General features: G+C 41.6%; 2 protein-coding genes across 2 annotated transcripts; one reads left to right on the forward strand and one right to left on the reverse strand.

Moving 5' to 3' along the window:
* The first annotated feature begins 191 nt into the window (after positions 1 to 191).
* LOC146509719 (claudin-10-like) lies at positions 192 to 6,501 on the forward strand. Its single transcript, XM_085174294.1, has 2 exons — positions 192 to 414; positions 5,730 to 6,501. Exons 1-2 carry the CDS (start codon positions 198 to 200, stop codon positions 5,972 to 5,974), a joined length of 462 nt encoding a protein of 153 aa, XP_085030420.1. The 5' UTR covers positions 192 to 197; the 3' UTR covers positions 5,975 to 6,501.
* Positions 6,502 to 7,182: 681 nt separating this feature from the next.
* Positions 7,183 to 16,884, reverse strand: LOC146509720 (thialysine N-epsilon-acetyltransferase-like). The gene is made up of 6 exons (XM_085174301.1): positions 16,736 to 16,884; positions 16,524 to 16,575; positions 9,237 to 9,320; positions 8,725 to 8,826; positions 8,599 to 8,639; positions 7,183 to 8,434 (listed from the first exon to the last, which is right to left on the reverse strand). Exons 1-6 carry the CDS (start codon positions 16,796 to 16,798, stop codon positions 8,255 to 8,257), a joined length of 522 nt encoding a protein of 173 aa, XP_085030427.1. The 5' UTR covers positions 16,799 to 16,884; the 3' UTR covers positions 7,183 to 8,254.
* Between the last annotated feature and the right edge of the window lie 1,800 nt (positions 16,885 to 18,684).

Consider the following 18,684-nt stretch of genomic DNA (forward strand, 5'->3'; position numbering starts at 1 on the left):
GGGCGGGATTAGCACACTTATATTGTAGCTACAGGCTATAAAGCAATGCGGATATTAGTCCAGGTACCAGTGCATGAGAAAAAAAATCCTGAGTCAGTTCTCACATTCCCAAAATGTGTATCAGATACTGACGTCGCAACTAGAGCTGCTCCAATTATTATTACTTCTACTAATTATTAATAAAAATTACTGCCAAGATGAACACGCTCATTGAAGTCGTAGCACTTTTTCTAGGTTTTGTTAGTTGGATATTGACTCTTATAACACTAGAAGATCAGCACTGGAGGGAATCCAGTCAAGACGGGAGTGTTATATTAACTTCTAATCTCTATGAGAACCTATGGATGTCTTGTGCAAGTGACTCAACGGGGAACTATAACTGTCGTGACTTTCCATCCCTTTTTGCTCTTCCAGGTGAGTAAAGTTTTAATTTTTTACATAATATTTTTTTCATCTTCCAAATAAACCATTTACAATAATTTAATTAGGTAACTAATATAAAATTACTTGGGATTATATGCATAGCTTGCATATTCTCATATATGTATTTTTATTCTCTTGATGATTTTGCAAATTTTACAATCATACTGAAAGAAATGCTTTAAACCTAATATGAAATAATAATCAAATAATCTTCATAAAAGCCAAAAAAAAAATAAAAATAAATACATTATCTGCCACAGGCTGTAATCTGAAGGGGTGACAGAAAAAATTAACAGCATCTGTCCAGTCTAAACAAACCTTTTGCCAAATTTCTCATGTAAGTTTATTTTTGCCATGTGTGTAAACGCAATGTTCAAAACCATTTTAGGGTTGGTGGTACTTCACTCCATTACAGAACGAGTAAAACTTGTTTTTAGCAATGCTCAGAGATAACATGGTCATTTTAGGCAATTTAGTTTAAAACTGTTTGGAAGAGAGAACATTTTGAAGTTAAATGCTTCTTTTATTCATTACCAAATGCTGGGATCCTAAAAGACTAATAATGAATCTGTCTGATTTGCAGACAGGCAAGCAGACTCGACTTAGGGTCATAATGCAACTATGCATCCTCATCGCCTATTACCACAGCTGTTACCATCATCCCTTGTAGAGAGAGTGAATTGAGGAGCCAAAGCATGGCTTGAATCCCATCAATAAATAGTTAATAACATTGGCACAGGACTTAAAGCAAATGGCAAAAGGTGACATGTAGCTTTAAATCTATAGACATTGGTAAGCACCTCTCTGTGGCCCCGTAAGTTGGGTAACATTTTGAGTCTTTGAAAAGTTTGAATAGAACTCAGAATAAAGGGAATGTTGAGTGGGTGAGCTGGAATTAATCATTCATTTGTACTTTTTGTAGTAGCTTAGCAGGAAAATTTTCTGACACATTGAGGCTCGGTGGCTAACAACTTCAAGATTGTGTGGGAACATAGTTTGGAGATGAACGTTTACGTCTATTTTTCGTTATAAAACCCAATAGTGGAAGCTTTTGCTTTATTTCTGGGCTTTCACAGTTGGATAATGATCAGGGTCGCCCTTCCAAATCGATACTGGAAGAAATTTACAGTGCATGGTAATGTTATCTCACCCCATCAACAAGGAAAACCTCTGGATGTCCTGCGCAACTGACTCTACAGGAGTTAATTATTGCCGTGATTTCCCATCTTTGCTTGCGCTTAGTGGTATGGCAATTGACACCCCTTTCTGCAATTGACACCCCTTTCTCAACGAGAAGTTTGGGCTTGGGTGAGCCTGAGTGCTGAAGATATCTACCTATTCGGAACCATGGTAACAGGGTTCTGGCGGATCGGAGCTGGCTTGGCCCTGACTTATCGAAGAATTAAGAAAGCGGAACCGGCTGTTCAAACCCCCACAAGGCTGCCCGCTGGGATTGGAACGATGGGAGAGGCGTGAGTTTCTCAAAATGGGCTCATTGAGTCACCACGGATAAGATCTTGGAGAGGCTACGGCTGCTGTGAATACTCAGAATAAGATCTCTGACTGCAGACTGGATACATCTCGGAAGGGCTAGCCCGGAATAACATCTCTGGGCGCAAAATTGGATGACATCTCGGGGAGGCACACTGCCGTGAGTTCTCAGAAATCGGCTCCTTGAGCACAAGAAATGACAACATCACAGAAAGCAAGTATGGCAAAGCTCGCGGCTCTCCAATGGGACCAGTGTTGGACTGTAGAACTGCTTTGAAATTCATATGAGCTGTTTGCACTAAAGTAGAAAATTAACATCACTTCATCCGGATACCCTCTCGGCGCCAGCTACAAGGCCGGAGCTGAACAAAACACCCTGATAACGACTGTGTTTAGTCTGTTCCTTCCCATTCCATGCAAGGCCACCTGGGTTGGCTGGAAGACTGTTTACTTAGCCTGGCAGGGCGAAGGACACTGTCTCAGCTGAACTATCGACACGCACACACATACATATACTGATACTGATAAGCACTCACTGACGCATCACCCTCCCTACCCCGGATCCAACGCCACCTCCAACGCTTACCTCCCCTCTGATGTGGACATCGGGTCAGTTGGAGGCGCAGTCGAAAGATTGCAGCGGTCCCAGATCAGATGTACACACTGGAACTCTTTCCCATGTTGCTTGTCTGTGTTTATTGTGCTATGGTGTGTTGATATCTGTGCATTCCTGTATTATCCTTTTGTATTACACATTTCGATGTTTTTTTTTCCTCGCTACCTAGCCTGACCTGTCTCCCCAATGTGATGTTTGTGTATTGTATGTACGGTCGGCAAGGTCTGTCATCTCGGTTGTGGGCAAAAGACCTGCAACTGACAAATAAAAGCTATCTCATCTCATCATCTCATCTCATGTGGTCAACACATAAATGTTCTTGTTTTGTATTTTGGTTTTATTAAGTTAAGTACTTATTAATTAATCAATTAAGAATTCATCTGGCTTAGCTACTCAAGCCCAAGACTTTCCAAGTAAAATTTTATCTGAAACCATCTTAAACTATGTTGTAAAAATCAGCTCTTGTAACAGAGGACTTCATTAAAAAATCATTAATAACAAATAATTAAACAGTATGACATTAAATGATACACAACGGTAAAAAAGGTTGATCCTTTTTATGAATGTTTTCATCAACATTTTACTTGTTCAGGGTGTGTCTGTCGTTTACTTGTCTGGATTTTCTACTGTACTAAGTACTGGTGAACAGAGCAACTGCAATAGAAAATCCAGAAAAAAAATGCAGTAAAAACTTTGACTGAATTATAATTAATCAATGCCCATTTAGCAATTAGCATCTACTTTGGTTTGTATTTCTTAAGTCACTGTTTAAGAATCAAGTTATACGAAGTGACATATAAATATTCACCATATCAAAGTGATCCAAAGAGAAAGAGTTTTGTAGTACTCAAACACTTATCAGTCTTGCCTACAATCCTGAGGCACACATTTCTATACTATGTATTCTGGTTGATTGGTACTAAAAAAAGAACCAAGATGGGCTGTACAGCCCAGTCACAAGATCTGCCTAGACCTGAAAGGATAAACATTTCCTGTTCTCTGAAACAACAGATACTTTTACAATTTGCTGACTGTTTTATCAGTTGCGAAATGTGGAATAATTTGAAAATATTTGTGGTCTGCCTGAACTTAATCAACTCATATCATTGTGTCTGTCCTGTGAGATTCAAGGTGGTGCCTCTCACTGAAATGTGAAACAAATGAAAATCTGAGGGCAAGAATTTTTTATATGAAGCTTAATAGAAACAAACAAAAAAAGCTTTTTCTAAAGTTCTTACCAACTTACTGCTTAAATCTTTGTTACTTATTTATTAGGGGTGCAACGATACACAAAATTCACGGTTCGGTTCGGTTCGATACTTTGGTGTCACGGTTCGATATTTTTTCGATACAAAAAAAATGTTCATGCCTTTTTATTAATTTGTCATTTATTAAATTTTCACGGCACATTCTGCACCACATCTCTGTGCGTTCATCATTTGTTTGAAGCCAGCTCACCTCCTGCAACCACTTTTCCGAGAATACGTGCTTCTTTTGTGGTTCGGACTCCTTCTGACATTTCTTTGGAGGTGGAGGAACATCACAGTAATTGCTTAAAGGAGCTTCTTCGACATCTTTAAGAGTTCTAAACAAATGTCTGTCCTCCTCCTGAAAATCTTATGTACGCAAACACGCGTTGCAACTTCTTATCTTGTGCGGGTTTTTATTTTGACAGCGAATGCGCACCTGCGGACCACTTATGTGCAGCCCTGGTTATTTAGCTCGTCATATTGCAGCCACAGAAATTCTTTTGTCCATGAAACCATAAAGCTGCACTTTCTTTTTGCCTTATAGTCTGATTTGTCATAACTTTTCCGTTTCGTCACTTCTTCACCCTGACCTGTCTTATTTGGCTCAGCAGAACTAAAATATATATCCTGCTGCTTTTACACAAGCACTAACATAACGCTCAGCGATTCTCTGCGCGATCAACCTCTCACATGTTTAAGCTGCGGGAGATTTCACTTGTCATGTTTGCATAGTAAGCTAACGATTGATAAGACGATGTCAGAGGAATTGGTGCGCAAATTATCATCACTCACCAATCAGTACTGTCGCTCTCTATACACAGTTCATGCGATTGCAAAGTGAAAGCAAAAAACAAGCGCAAATTCAAACGCGATTTCAGTATGTCACATATTGACAGTGGCCGATGCCAATGACATAATTACCCAGCTACATTTCCGAAAGAATGCAAAAGCATTGACATATATTTTTCCTTCCTACGATAGGCCGACGGGCAGGGCAGAGATAGATTTTGGTAGCCCGACTGGAAAAAAGCCCCAGGACGTCGGGCTAGCGATTTTGCGAGCCCTGTATCTGATTGAGGAATCACTCATTTTTGGAAAAGAGAGTTTATTATGGAGAAATGTCTCTTTCCAAAATAAAAGCTATACTATACGCTTCTTCTGGGCTATATTCTCAGCAGCATATTAAACATATCAGGTCCCCATAAGGAGAATCATGTGCTAACGGCTGTCTAAATGACTCGGGTAAAGCTTGTAGCATGCGTGCTTGTTTTTGTCTGCTTCCACTTGTCTTTGCACTAGGATGATGTCGGAGTAAATGTGCAGTCATATTGGTTGTGTTCCCACTAGTGCTGTCAGCGTTAATCTGAAATGACGTTAACGTCACAACACGGCAAATCTCCGTTAACGAGCAACCGCGGATCGCCTCATGAGTGGGGCTGGAAGACGTCAACACATTAACGAGCTAACTGCGCTAACACACTAGTTCCCACCAATTGAGCATTGCTGGCACATCCAACATACTGTTTTACTTTTGTCCATGACACGCTTACCTTCAGGGTCATACGTCACATGAAAACCAAAATAGTTCCAAACGCCAGATCTGAATGAGGGTGGGGGAGGTTCAATTTGCCATGTTGCAACTAGCCTAGCTTCTGTCTCGCTAGCTTGCCCTGTGCTCAGTGAATCTGTGTTCGACTACTCCGCCTAGGCTGCACTGTCAAACGCAGATCCACTGAGCGCTCAACACAGACAGCATCGTCAGAAGGAAAGTTGATAAAATAAATTAAAAATGTTGTATTGTTCGATACATATGCATACCGAACCGAAAGCACTGTATCGAACGGTTCGATATCGATACGAGTATCGTTGCACCCCTATTATTTATATATAACCATACGGTACACAAACTTATAAATCAATATGTTATTCTGTCTTTTATTTGCACACAGGCTACATTCAGGCCTCCCGAGCACTGATGATTGCTTCAATTGTGTTTGGGTTGTTTGGCCTGGTGGCTACGCTTGTAGGAATGAAGTGCTCGAAAATAGGTGGAGAAAACTATGTTCTAAAGGGGAAGATTGCTGCAGTTGGAGGAGTGTTTTTTTTACTGCAAGGTAAAGACTTGGGGGTGGATGCAAGATCTATGAAAAAAAGGAATGGAAAAAAAAACTTTCATTCAAAACAAGCATTTTAGTGTTTGCATGTGAAATTTTTGCCTGATTTTTTGAACCGGACTTACAACTTGAGAAATGCAACCTAGACAGTTCACACTCCCAACTGAATCTTTGCACAGAACACCTGGTTAAATATAAGCATGCCTGGTTCCTTGATTTCTACTTTTCACAAGACAAGCTATCATATCACCATTATATAATGGTTTACTAGTTCAAAAGGTTATCCTTACGCTAACAAACCTGCTGATATAGGACTATTATTAATAAGAGCTTGTGCATTTCAACAGCACTATTGGTTATTTAAAAAAAACAGTGTGTGAACCCAGTTATAGATCATCTCATTGACCAAAAAGTATTTTCCCCTGTATTTGAAAAAGCTATATTTCATATATACCTTTTTCATTTAACAACATATTTTTAATTTACATAATTAATATAATTTACTGAACTACAACTTGTAAAGTTTTTAAAAAGGAATAGTCCTTTAAAAAATCGTATGCAATATTTAGATGGCATCTTTGTTGCACAACTGGCCTAATGTTTTTAAACTTGAACTTGTATAATTAATATAATAAAATTAAATGTGCCTTTTGTATTTTAGACCGTATCCACTCCAACCCTCCTCCAGAGGACACGTGCGAACAAGCAACTATGACAGAAACGCATATGTCTAAGAAGTTAATGTGTAGACGGAAAAGTAAGAATCTTTTCAGAATCTTTCTGGAAGAGACAATAATGAGTAAAAAAAATAAATCTGGTATCATTTATACTGGAAAACACTAATTCTGAATGGAATTTTGTTGATTATTGGCTTTATGATATCAGTCTTTAAATTACGTGTTTTTAATCCTTTAACTACAATGTCTACTGTACATGAACTTGTAATTATTTTGTATTTATATTGTAAAAATCCCCTTATTATTCTAAACATAACTACTTAGTTACATTTCAGTCATGACTTACATAATAAAAACTGTATAATATCAATTACGGTCACAGGTTCCAGGACAAAATCTGTTACAGTAAGTAAATTTTGATGCAAAAGTCACACTTCCAACTAAGCACACAGTTGGTATATTTTGTTTTCTAATGGTCCCATGCATAATTTATCACAATAACAGGACACGTGTGGTTTCAGCCAGTGGGGTTTTTGTTTGTTTTGGGTGTGTTTGTTTGCAGGAGCCACTTGAATAAAAGGAATGAAACAATCATAAGCACAGAGTCTATATTTTCATGTCACTTTGTTGATTTTATTTTGATTTTACACATCTCTCATGATTTTTGCATGGTTTTTTACTATATATTTACCAGTTACTTACCATTTCACAGTAATCTAATGCCCTAAATTATGAGAATGTTAACACATTTATGATTTCTGCTAGTGATGCTCAGTGGTGTTTAGCACAGGTGACATTGTTGTTGTCATTATTAACTACTTTGCACAGTCAAATAAAAGGACATTTACAGAACTTGCTTGCACAGCAGCTTTTCATTTGAATGTTTACATCAACAACAAAAAAAAGCTCAGAGCTCAAATCTTGTCATATAACCCACTTAATAACAGTACTTTCTCAGGGCCCACTTTATTCTTTAATGCCCATTTTAGTTTGGCGACACATTGTATTTTACATTCTCACATAATATAGATTCAACACTTTAAAAATGCCATCTTCCAGGAACAAAAAGTCACCTTTGGAGTATCTCACAGTTGCAACCTGCTGGAAAGCTGTGATGTCACATCTGGGATTTGGTTTACCCAATGAGAGTCAAGTAACATTTTGCTGATTAGTGATAAATAATTTAAATGTAAGGAAGAGTTTAAAATATAACATTTATAGCATAAAGTCATGTAGAGCACTTTAAAAATTCTCATTCTTAACAGGTTGTTTCAATATCTCTTCCTTTTCATTACTTAATTGGTTACAAAGTAGCTGCATCACTGTAAGAGTGAAAGTAATACACTGGGTTTTCAGTTCCTGAGAAACGTACATGAAAACATAAAAATGTACCGAACCATTGATTTATGCTACTCAGTGTTTTATTCAGCAGGGGTCTGTGTTTATGGGACTTTGAGCGATACTATTTCAAGTCTATAGAAGAAGAAATCAAAAGGGATAGCCGTATCACATCAAAAATACTAAATTCATATGTATTTCACATCCTTCGTCCCCTGTAAATTAATTTGTTAAATCAAGGACACACACAAGATATATTTAAGGCTGTTTTATGGAGAAAAACACCAAAAACGTTTTAAAACAAGCACCATTTTGCACAGAAGGGTAAAGAGCATAGTTTTCTTGTCAATCTTTAGGTGCTTCATTTGCTAAATTGTCCAGGCTCTGTCCATCAAAGCGGATAGCGTGCCAGCCTTCAGTGACAGTGAGGTTCTGAGCTCCTTTAGCAGCATAAAAGTCTCGAGAGGGAGTGTTCCACTCTAACGCAGACAACTGCAGCCGCACACACTGCTTCTTTTTCCCAATCTGAGCAAATAAAAAAATTGTCCTGCTCTTAATCATGCACTATTACCTCGCTATAACACAAAACAGCTGATATTAACCAAAACAGAAGAAAAAAATCAAAAGCGTCCAAATGCAACAAATCAAATTAAAATATGTTTTCCATACAACAACAAAAACAGTCTTACCTCTGCAACTTTGCTCAATAAAGCTGTACCAATGCCATTTCCTACAGAGGAAATCATTATAAACATGATAAAGTAACAAATACATCTAGATTGTTTTATATATATATACCACAAGAAATATTGTACCTCTGAATTCTGACATCACATACAGGTCCTCCAAATATACTGCCCGTCCCTTCCATGTACTGTAAGTGTAAAAGTAAAGGGCGTACCCGATGATTGTGAATCCTGTATGAACAAAAAGAGGTAAATATTTCAAAGGGAAGTAAACATAACGACAAATATCATGGAAAAAACTCTCTCTTCCTTATACTAAACTACACTTTTATGTGGACTGCTAATGTAAAAGACCGCTACTGCTAATAAGGACTAAAGATATAATGCTGACTGTGCAGCTGTGGTGACGTGAGCTGGGAAGTTCCTAATTACATAGCAGCATTGCTTTGTCTGAGCAAGGTTTATGTTTGTTTCTAACACGTGAAAGAACAATGCTTATCTTAATTTTAGAAAGAATAGCCTCATCTGCCACTGTTGATTTATGAGGCAACACTTGTTGGCCAGAAGCCACACTGATTAGATCAAGTGTGGCAGACAACGAAGACTACAATAAAAACAAAAGGCCATGATTGAACATTTACCCTCATTAGACTTATGCTCTTCTGGTACTTCTGCAACGAGGCATTCAAAGAAGGGGTTCTGGCAGAAACCATCGCGCTCTAACTCTAAATTGCACAAGAAAAAGTTATTCATATAGACATGTTTAATCTCTATTTTAACAGCAATAAAAAGCTCTTAAACAAGAAGAAACATCAAAAACATACATTTGAGAAACTGAATTCTCTTTAAAATTGTCTCTTCATTAATAGTAAGTAGTGACACTGACATCAATTATTCTGAGTAGGAGAAGCATCAGTGTCTCTATTAAGCCAGTTGTGGATGACAGTCCTCTACTGTAAATTTTTCCAAAGGTATTAGCAGGCTTTTACTTAAAAGGATGCTTTTGTGTCAAGCTTGGGGTCACAGTGTGTCGTCAACTTATGAGCACAATAGCAAAACACAAGATATCAAAACAATCTGGTTGTATTTGTTTTTTAAAGACACTTAGTAATCCAGCTATCTTTATCTTATAATAAAAGAGAGATTGGATGTATTTCAAAAGAAGCTGCATGACAGTTGATAGGGAAAAGTACACGAAGAATTGCAGTTGACCGTATACACCTATATCTAAGGGACCTAATCCTAATCTTATTCAGTTAATCATTGTTGGACCAATTACCACTCCTTCTCACTGAGCTGCAGTTATTGTTTCAGCTAATAACTGCATCTAATGTATGAATTTTATAGTTATATATAAATTCATCCTTCAAGGCAGCTAAAACACATTTTAAATACTAACTTAACTAAAGGTAAAGAAGCTCATTTCATTTTTTTTACACTATTTAACAGCAAAAAAAAGAAGAAAAAAAGAATGTTGTACCCATGAATAAATACTGTTTAGTGTGTTATTACATCTTCTAACAAACTAATGTTTGCTGGAAGATTAATTCGAAGTTCAATTCTAAACCTGGAATTCATCAGCTAAAAATACATCAGAACAGGCATCAGAACAGGTTTGGTGAAGCCACCATGCTGCCCAGCCATCTTGAATACAGTGACTGGCAAGGAAATTCTTTGAGACCAGCCCCTGTTTATCAGAGGGAAAGTGTTATTTTTAGGACACTCTAACATAACGTTAGCTGGTATAATGTTAGGTTTTTTTTTGTTTGTTTGTTTTTAGATGTTCACCTGCTGTGGAGGCAAGTTTCAAGATCAAGATATGATGGATCATACCTATAGTTTTTTCATCAGAGAAAGGAAAGAGACACCAATACAAGCATTTTAAAGACCTTCTATGACTCTGTGGTGGCATCTGTCATTTTTTACAGTGTTGTATGTTGGAGCAGCAGTTTATCGGCAGCTGAGAGGAAGAGGTTGGATAAACTCATCAAGAAGGCCAGCTCTGTTCTGGGATGCACCCTGGACCCAGTGCAGGTGGTGGGAGACAGAAGGACTCTGGCCAAAATAACATCTCTGATGGACAGAGTCTCCCACCCCATGCATGTAGATGTTGCTGAACTGCAGAGCTCCTTCAGTGACAGACTGCTGCATCCTAGATGCATGGAGGAGCGTTTCCGCAGGTCCTTCCTCCCTGCAGCTGTCAGACTGTACAATCAGAACTGCTCCCAACAAACATAGATGTTTACATCAATGCTGTAACTGCAATAAGTTAGTTAATTAACCAATTCGCACTACAACCTGGTTTGCCTCTTAGCTGTAATTATTTTTATTTAATTTAATAACTGTACAGTACTCTCTGTTTATAGTAACCATTGTCCTTAATGTAAATATGTAAGAAAAATTGTGTATGTTTCTGTTTTGTGTCCTGTGTACTGTTTGTTTGTATATTTGTCTTTTTGGCTGCTGTTACAACCAAATTTCCCCTTGTGGGACAATTAAATGATTATTCTATTCTATTCTATCTCAGAGGCATTTCAGAGGCTAACAGCAGCATCAACTGCTCTACAACTCAACTCTCACTGTCATCGGACAAATGTTTCACTCACTCATTGACTCATCTTAAACTCCTTTCACCAAGTTCTACAACCTTCTCCAGCATAAATAAATGTGGAAACATATTGACAGTTGAGGTAACAACAGAGATGAACTACAGCAGAACTACAGCAAGAGTTGTTTGTCCTACAGCGACCACCATAGCAAGGATTTTTCACTTGAACTGGGCAGCATATGAAAACAACTCAACTGATGAAGTCTGCTATCTATTGACATCTAGTGGTGAGCTGTACCTTTAAAACGTAAATTCTGCCAGGTTCTATGTCATCAATCTCTCTGGTATGGCTTCATGAGAAAAGTAAAATGGGACACAGACACTGTGAAAATAATTAAATTCACCCAAGTTATTTTTGCTGGAAAGGTCTGTTTGGAGCTGGGAATGTTTACACCTTATTCCATTTCTTTCATATTGTGGTGGACCACTGGAGGGCTCCACTCACACCCAGTTCTCAGGAAGTGTTGTTGCTGTGTTTTGGAGGGAAAAGTGTTCAGTTGTGTGGTGATAAGTAATAAACGAGCAGTGTCAATCGAGAGCTCTCGTGTCGTCTGTGTTTACCTCCACATTGGTGACCCCTGACTTGAACATGTTGCAGTCCGATGGTGGCACCGACTCCGCTCTGGATGCATCAGCAGCCGCCAGCCCTCTGCCTCCGGCTGCAGCTACGTTTGCTGTGGCGCTCGAGCTGCCGGACTTTTGGCTTCACGATCCCCCGTCGTGGTTCGTGCACGTGGAGGCTCAGTTCCACCTTCGTGGCATCTCGGCTGACGACACGAAATATCACCATGTAGTGGCTTCTCTCGACCCGCTAGCCACCCGTCGTGCGTTGACTCTCCTCCGGGACCCACCCACCCGAGGGAAGTACGCCGCCCTTAAGGAGCTGCTTCTTCGGCGCTATGCCCTCTCCGACGCAGAGCGAGCCGAGAAGCTCCTCTCCCTCTCAGGCCTGGGTGGCGGTACGGCTCTCGAACTGATGGAGCACATGCTATCCCTTCTCGGACCGGACGACGGGGGATTCCTCTTCGCCCACATATTCCTCCGACAGCTGCCGGCGGTCGTGAGAGCCGGCCTCGCCAACTCTCCGTCTCTGGGCACGAAGGATTATCGCTCCCTGGCTGAGGACGCGGATCGTATTCTCCTGGCTACCCGCACTTTCCACAATCACGACCTAGTTCCAGCTTCGCCGGCGGCGCCTTCCACTTCCCCACTGACCTGCCCTGACGTCTCCGATCCTTCGCTGACGGCAAAGATCGCGGCACAGCCACACCACGGACGGGACCTCTGTTTCTACCATCAGCGTTTTGGCGCCAGAGCGCGCTGCTGCCTGCCGCCTTGTGCTTTTCCGACCCTGGGACATGGACCGCTGGCGACAAAGAAAAACTGCTCTTCATAGAAGACTCGCGCTCTGGGAGACGTTTCCTGGTCGACTCCGGCTCCCAAAAGAGCCTCCTTCCCCCGTCCGGAGCCGACAGTTTAGCAGCGGGCTGCGGACCACAGCTTATTGCGGCTAATGGCTCTCCCATCGCAATGTTCGGGGAAAGGTTCGTGACTGTTTGTTTTCATGGTCGGGATTTTCAATGGAACTTTGTTGTTGCTGCTAGCTCTGTACCTATTTTGGGCGCCGATTTTCTTTGTGCCCACGGACTGCTGGTCGATGTCGCTAACAGACGCTTAATCGATGCACTGTCTTTTTCTTCAATACCCTGTTTCACTCGCGCCATCGAGCCCCTGAATCGGGCTAATTTAGTGACTTCAGGGAATGTTTTTCAGTGTTTGCTCTTGGAGTTCACTTCACTGACTGTTCCTAATTTCTCGAACACGGCAACAAAGCACGGGGTTGAACATTATATCCCGACGGTCGGTCCGCCGGTGTTCGCATGCGCGCGTCACCTCGACCCCGCGAAACTCTCCGTCGCTCGGGAAGAGTTTGCCGCAATGGAGCGCCTCGGCATAGTGCAGCGCTCGAATAGTGCCTGGGCTTCTCCGCTACACATGGTGCCCAAGTCAGACGGTCGGTGGTGGCCGTGTGGGGATTTTCGCCGTTTGAATAATGTCACGGAGAACGACCGTTACCCCATTCCCCACATCCAGGATTTTTCCGCCCACCTTGCCGGCACCTCGATTTTTTCTAAAATTGACTTGGTGCGGGGGTATCACCAGGTTCCCGTGCGCGCCGAAGACGTCCCCAAAACTGCCGTTATTACCCCTTTCGGCGAGTTTGAATTTTTGCGCATACTGTTCGGCCTGAAAGGTGCCGCCCAGACTTTTCAGCGGTTGATGGACTCTGTTTTGCGCGGGCTGCCCTTCGTCTTCGTGTACCTTGACGATATATTGGTGGCCAGCTGCTCTGAGAGTCAGGACGCGTCCCATCTGCATCAGGTTTTCCAGCGCTTGGCGGCACACGGCCTGATCGTCAACCCCTCCAAGTGCCAGTTCGGCTTGCCGGTTCTGGATTTCTTGGGCCACCGCATTTCCGCTGACGGTGTGGTTCCGTTGCCAGACAAGGTCCGGGCCGTTTCGGCTTTTCCGCGTCCTGCGTCCGTTAAAGCGCTGCAGGAGTTCTTGGGGATGGTCAATTTCTACAACCGCTTTCTCCCCAGAGCTGCGCACCTGCTGCAGCCTCTCTATGCTGCCTTGAAGGGTAAAACAGCTAAGGACCCGATTGATTGGCTCCCTGAACGCATCCAGGCATTTTCTGGGGCCAAGAACGCGCTGGCAAACGCCGCCCTGCTGGCCCACCCGTTTCCGTCGGCGGAGATTGCGTTGACCTCCGACGCGTCGGACGTGGTGGTGGGCACAGTGTTAGAACAGCGGGTCTCCGGTGTCTGGCAACCGCTTGCTTTTTTTAGTCGCACGCTTAGGGACAGTGAGCGCAAATATAGCGTTTTTGACAGGGAGTTGCTGGCCCTGCACCTCGCGACACGGCATTTTCGGTTTTTTCTCGAGGGTCGGAGCTTCACCGCATACGTTGATCATAAACCTTTGACATTCGCGATGTCCAAGGTCTCTGATCCGTGGAGCGGGTGCCAGCAGCAGTTGGCAGCCATTTCCGAGTTCACAACTGACATTCAGCACGTGGCTGGTAAGTCCAACTGCGTGGCTGACTGTCTATCCCGTGTGCTGGTCTCTCCCGTTTATGTTGGCATAGACTTCGAGGCTATGGCCGCTGACCAACAGGCCGACCCGGACGTCCCTGCCCTTCGGTCTGCGCAAACGGGCCTTGTATTGGAGGACAGACCCGTGTGGAACGGCAGGCCCAGCCTGCTTTGCGATGTTTCCACCAGCCGTCCACGCCCTGTAGTTCCCCTTTCGTGGCGTCGTCACGTTTTCAACTCCGTACATGCCCTCTCTCATCCAGGCGTCCGGGCCTCGGTCAAGCTGGTCAGCTCTAGGTTCGTTTGGCCGGGCCTTCGTAAATCAGTGAAAGAGTGGGCAGCCGCGTGCATCCCATGCCAACGTGCTAAGATCCATAGGCACACACAGGCGCCCCTCGAATCCTTCTGCGTTCCAGGGAGGCGTTTTGATCATGTGCATGTGGATCTGGTTGGTCCTCTGCCGCAGTCACAAGGTTTCACGCACCTTTTGACTGTAGTGGACCGCACAACCCGCTGGCCTGAGGCAGTGCCTCTGGCGACCACTACAGCAGCAGCAGTGGCCAGGGCATTTTTGTCAACGTGGGTTTCGCGTTTCGGTCCCCCCGCCGACATCACCTCAGACAGGGGCCCCCAGTTCGTTTCCGAGCTTTGGTCTGCCATGGCTGACGGCCTGGGGGTCAAGGTCCACCGAACCACTGCGTACCATCTGCAGGCCAACGGGATGTGCGAACATTTCCACCGGTCGCTTAAGGCCGCGTTCCGTGCTTCTCTCACAGATGGCAACTGGGTTGACCGCCTTCCATGGGTTTTACTGGGGTTGCGCTGCGCGGTTAAAAAAGACCTTGGGGTTTCCCCGGCTGAACTTGTCTGAGGTCAGCCCCTCCGGGTCCCCGGGGAATTCTTGCCTGAGAGCCCACCCCCGTGCTTCGCTCCATCTGTGCTGTCTCTCCGTCCCCCAAGAGACTCGTTTTCTCTTCCTGGCCCAGTGCACCATTGTGTGCCCGACACCTTTGTTCCAAGGTCGTTGGACTCCTCACAGTTTGTTTTTGTCAGGCATGACGCTCATAGGCCTCCGCTGCGTCCACTGTATGACGGCCCCTTTAGGGTTATTCAACCGGGCCGGAAGTATTTCCTTTTGGATTTTGGGGGTCGACAGGAGGCTGTTTCTATTGACAGACTTAAACCAGCACATGTGCTTCGGGATGATGAGGTGGTGACGGCTCAGGCCCCCCGCCATGGCCGCCCGCCTTCCACTGGACCGGACAATCCTGCTTCTTCCTCTGGGAGCGCCCCCCACCTGGCGAGCTATCTTCAGTTTTTCCTGACCGCCCATGCCAGCCTGGCCCTCAGGCTCGTTTCCCCTCCGCCAGCTCTCCACCTCCCCGGTTCAGCCGTTCTGGACGTTTAATTAAAGCGAGGGTTCTAGACTAGGGGATGACCCTACTGGGTGTTCGGGGGGGCATGTGTGGTGGACCACTGGAGGGCTCCACTCACACCCAGTTCTCAGGAAGTGTTGTTGCTGTGTTTTGGAGGGAAAAGTGTTCAGTTGTGTGGTGATAAGTAATAAACGAGCAGTGTCAATCGAGAGCTCTCGTGTCGTCTGTGTTTACCTCCACAATATAACATAAACATGACACATAGCAGTTACTGTCATTTGCATTATTGTTGTGTGGCCCTAAACTGTTGAGGCAACAAATGAAAATAAAAGTTTTCTCTACAACAATCTCAGAAAACCTTCTTTCATATTCTGCCATAAACCATTTAACTGTTCTCTCTCTTTTTGTTATTTGTGTTGTTTGATGTGTGGACTGCAAATCAATTTCCCATTGGGGGCAATGAAGCTACCACTGACTATATAATTCTAAAAAGAATAAACTTTGAATAAATAAATAACTTTGATATTTATGTTTAATGATTTTAAAGTGCTTACTTTTTAATAGTGGGGTTTATAATGATGATTGATTATGATAATCTGATTGTTGGGAGTTTGATCCTTGCCAGTTACTTATTAACTGTAAATATGGCTGCACTCGATTTAAGGACTGTGGTCTGACTGCCAGTCATTATATAACAAAATTATATAACAATGGTTCATCATATTATACATATGCTTTTGCAGTAGGTTTAAAAAGTCATCATTAAAAGTTATACAGAAAAAAACGGTATGCTTTTAGACAAATAAATCTTTACTTTCTGTAACATTTAACTAATAGGAGAATTACCTTCATGCGAAATCTTCACTTGGTCAGGCATCTTTTCATAAATCGCCAAATCCTGAAAAACGCCGTTTTACCGTTATGTCAACTGAGAAACACACTCTGGAGAATCATTAGGAAACAAAATCTAATTTTTCAGATACTGAGCTAACGTTTAACAGAGCCCTATAAAAGTACTGTGAAGTGGGAAAAACAGAGATAAGTTAACTATAATTCACCATTATCATCCTCGATATGTCTTTGCAGTCTTCCTTCGCAGCACGCCGTATTTTGAAATTCATGTCTACAGTAAATGCAGAGTTTCAGGTTTTCAGGGTTTTGCCTGTTCCCAGCTCTAAAAGAAGCTACGCGCTAAAAAAAAAAAAGAAAGAAGAAGAAGTCTGTACAGGAAGCGGCTACGCCTTGATACTTCCGCCTTCAAAATAAAGGTCAAAATAATTTTGGATTTATTTATTTTATTATTACCGTTTTGTATGCCTTTCGATTTGGATAAGGCAATAAATCTTTATATGAGCCCCATTTTACAACTACCAACAACAAAATTTCGCACAATTAGGAGCACTTACGTGCATTTAAAATAGTACAAGTACAAAGTACAAAAATATCCGCCTGCTCCTTTTCACAAAGACAGTAAAAAGTAAACCTCCAAAGTAAAAGTTGCAGTAAGTGTTGAACCACATAAATGAGCAAATTGCTTAAATATGAACAAATTTCATAAGTTCGTACTTATATTTTTGTTTGTTTGTTTTTAGGGTGCTTAGTCATTTTGCTTGAATATAATTTTCAAAAAGTTAAACTACTGTTTTTTCTTGTTCTTTAGTTGACAGATATTGGATTTTTAACCTGTCAACTTATATGACAAGTCAGAACACAACAGGCTTTATGGGGCCCTACAAAAAAAAAAAAAAAAAAAAAAAAAAACTGAAATTAAAAGTTTGTGAAAACAGCTAACGGGAGTGAGCTCCCACTATTTTTTCTATATACACTGAGCTCGCTTTAAAGGCTCAACAAAAAGGTTATGGATAACCCATGGACAATTACAACCATTCAGCCATACATGGCTTTCCAACTAAACTCAAGATGAAAACAAATGTTAACGTTCTTATTTTATTTATGGTATAGTCAAAAGCTTCAAGAAATTTAAATATTGAAATTTTTCTATTGTGATAATAGTCACCCGAAGTGACAAGTGAGCTTAGTCAAAAACATTTTTAAAAAACCCCAAAAACAAACAAAAAAAAGGTTATGTATATGTACACGTGAATCACAACCCTCATCACACAACACAGGAGACTAGCTGTGTGAAAGTAATAGAAAGATATGAAAAATGTCCAGTATTTAAACTACTGTATTTGCTTGTGTATGTGGTTCAGCTCTTAAATTTGCTGAAAGAATTCCAATAGGTGCAGCTTTTACTTTGGAGGTGAACTGCCTCAATGTTTCATTTTCACTGTATTTGAAAACTTTAACAGCTGCAAAAGAATTGCTTTCACCGTTTTTACTTTCAAAGGTCTAACAAAAGTAAAACAACGCAGTTGTGGCCTCTATCTTTCTTTATTGACTTAAGCAAGGAAAAGCCTTTAAAATTCATATTTACCACAAAGTAACACTATATGTCATCTCTATAAATATTGCAGTATATAAAACAAAAGGCATTATTCTGCAGTTTTCACTTGCTGACAGAAATCATTCTGCATTCAGTGACCTTTCGCTCAACATTTCAAATGCAGGATTGTATCTTTTAAAAACTTTTTTATGGGTACTTCGAATTCAAACTAAGTTTTGTTGAGGCTGAGTCTTTTTTTGCAGGTTATTTTATAACCTTTGGGCTTAAAGCTGCCTTTCATTACACATTAGACCCATTTACACACAAAAATGTAGCAGCAAACTTGATTTATACAAATTCATACATATTTTCCTCAAATTTAATGCAAGTTTGGAGTTATATATTTAAATTTCATGTGAAAATATAAAGAGTACAAAAAAAATTGGCAAGCTGTAATTAAAATAGCCAGCTAAGTTTTTATGTGACTAGAGCAGAATCCCTCTATTGTAGCATTTCTGTTGTTTGTCCTCACTGTACTGCACCTTTTTCATTTATTGCACTGACTTGATACCCATGTGGATTGTTTTGCAAGCTCAGATATTGGATGTTGGCAGCAATTTA

The sequence above is a fragment of the Neolamprologus multifasciatus genome, chromosome 10 (genome assembly GCF_963576455.1).
Source record: "Neolamprologus multifasciatus chromosome 10, fNeoMul1.2, whole genome shotgun sequence".
NCBI lineage: Eukaryota > Metazoa > Chordata > Actinopteri > Cichliformes > Cichlidae > Neolamprologus > Neolamprologus multifasciatus.

Coding starts and splice junctions, on each gene's coding strand:
- LOC146509720 (XM_085174301.1), bottom strand. CDS start 16,798: ATGAATTTCAAAATACGGCGTGCTGCGAAGGAAGACTGCAAAGACATA. Junction 16,576..16,735: donor ACATATCGAGGATGATAATG/GTGAATTATAGT, acceptor GGCGTTTTTCAG/GATTTGGCGATTTATGAAAA. Junction 9,321..16,523: donor AGTGAAGATTTCGCATGAAG/GTAATTCTCCTA, acceptor TGTGCAATTTAG/AGTTAGAGCGCGATGGTTTC.
- LOC146509719 (XM_085174294.1), top strand. CDS start 198: ATGAACACGCTCATTGAAGTCGTAGCACTTTTTCTAGGTTTTGTTAGT. Junction 415..5,729: donor ATCCCTTTTTGCTCTTCCAG/GTGAGTAAAGTT, acceptor ATTTGCACACAG/GCTACATTCAGGCCTCCCGA.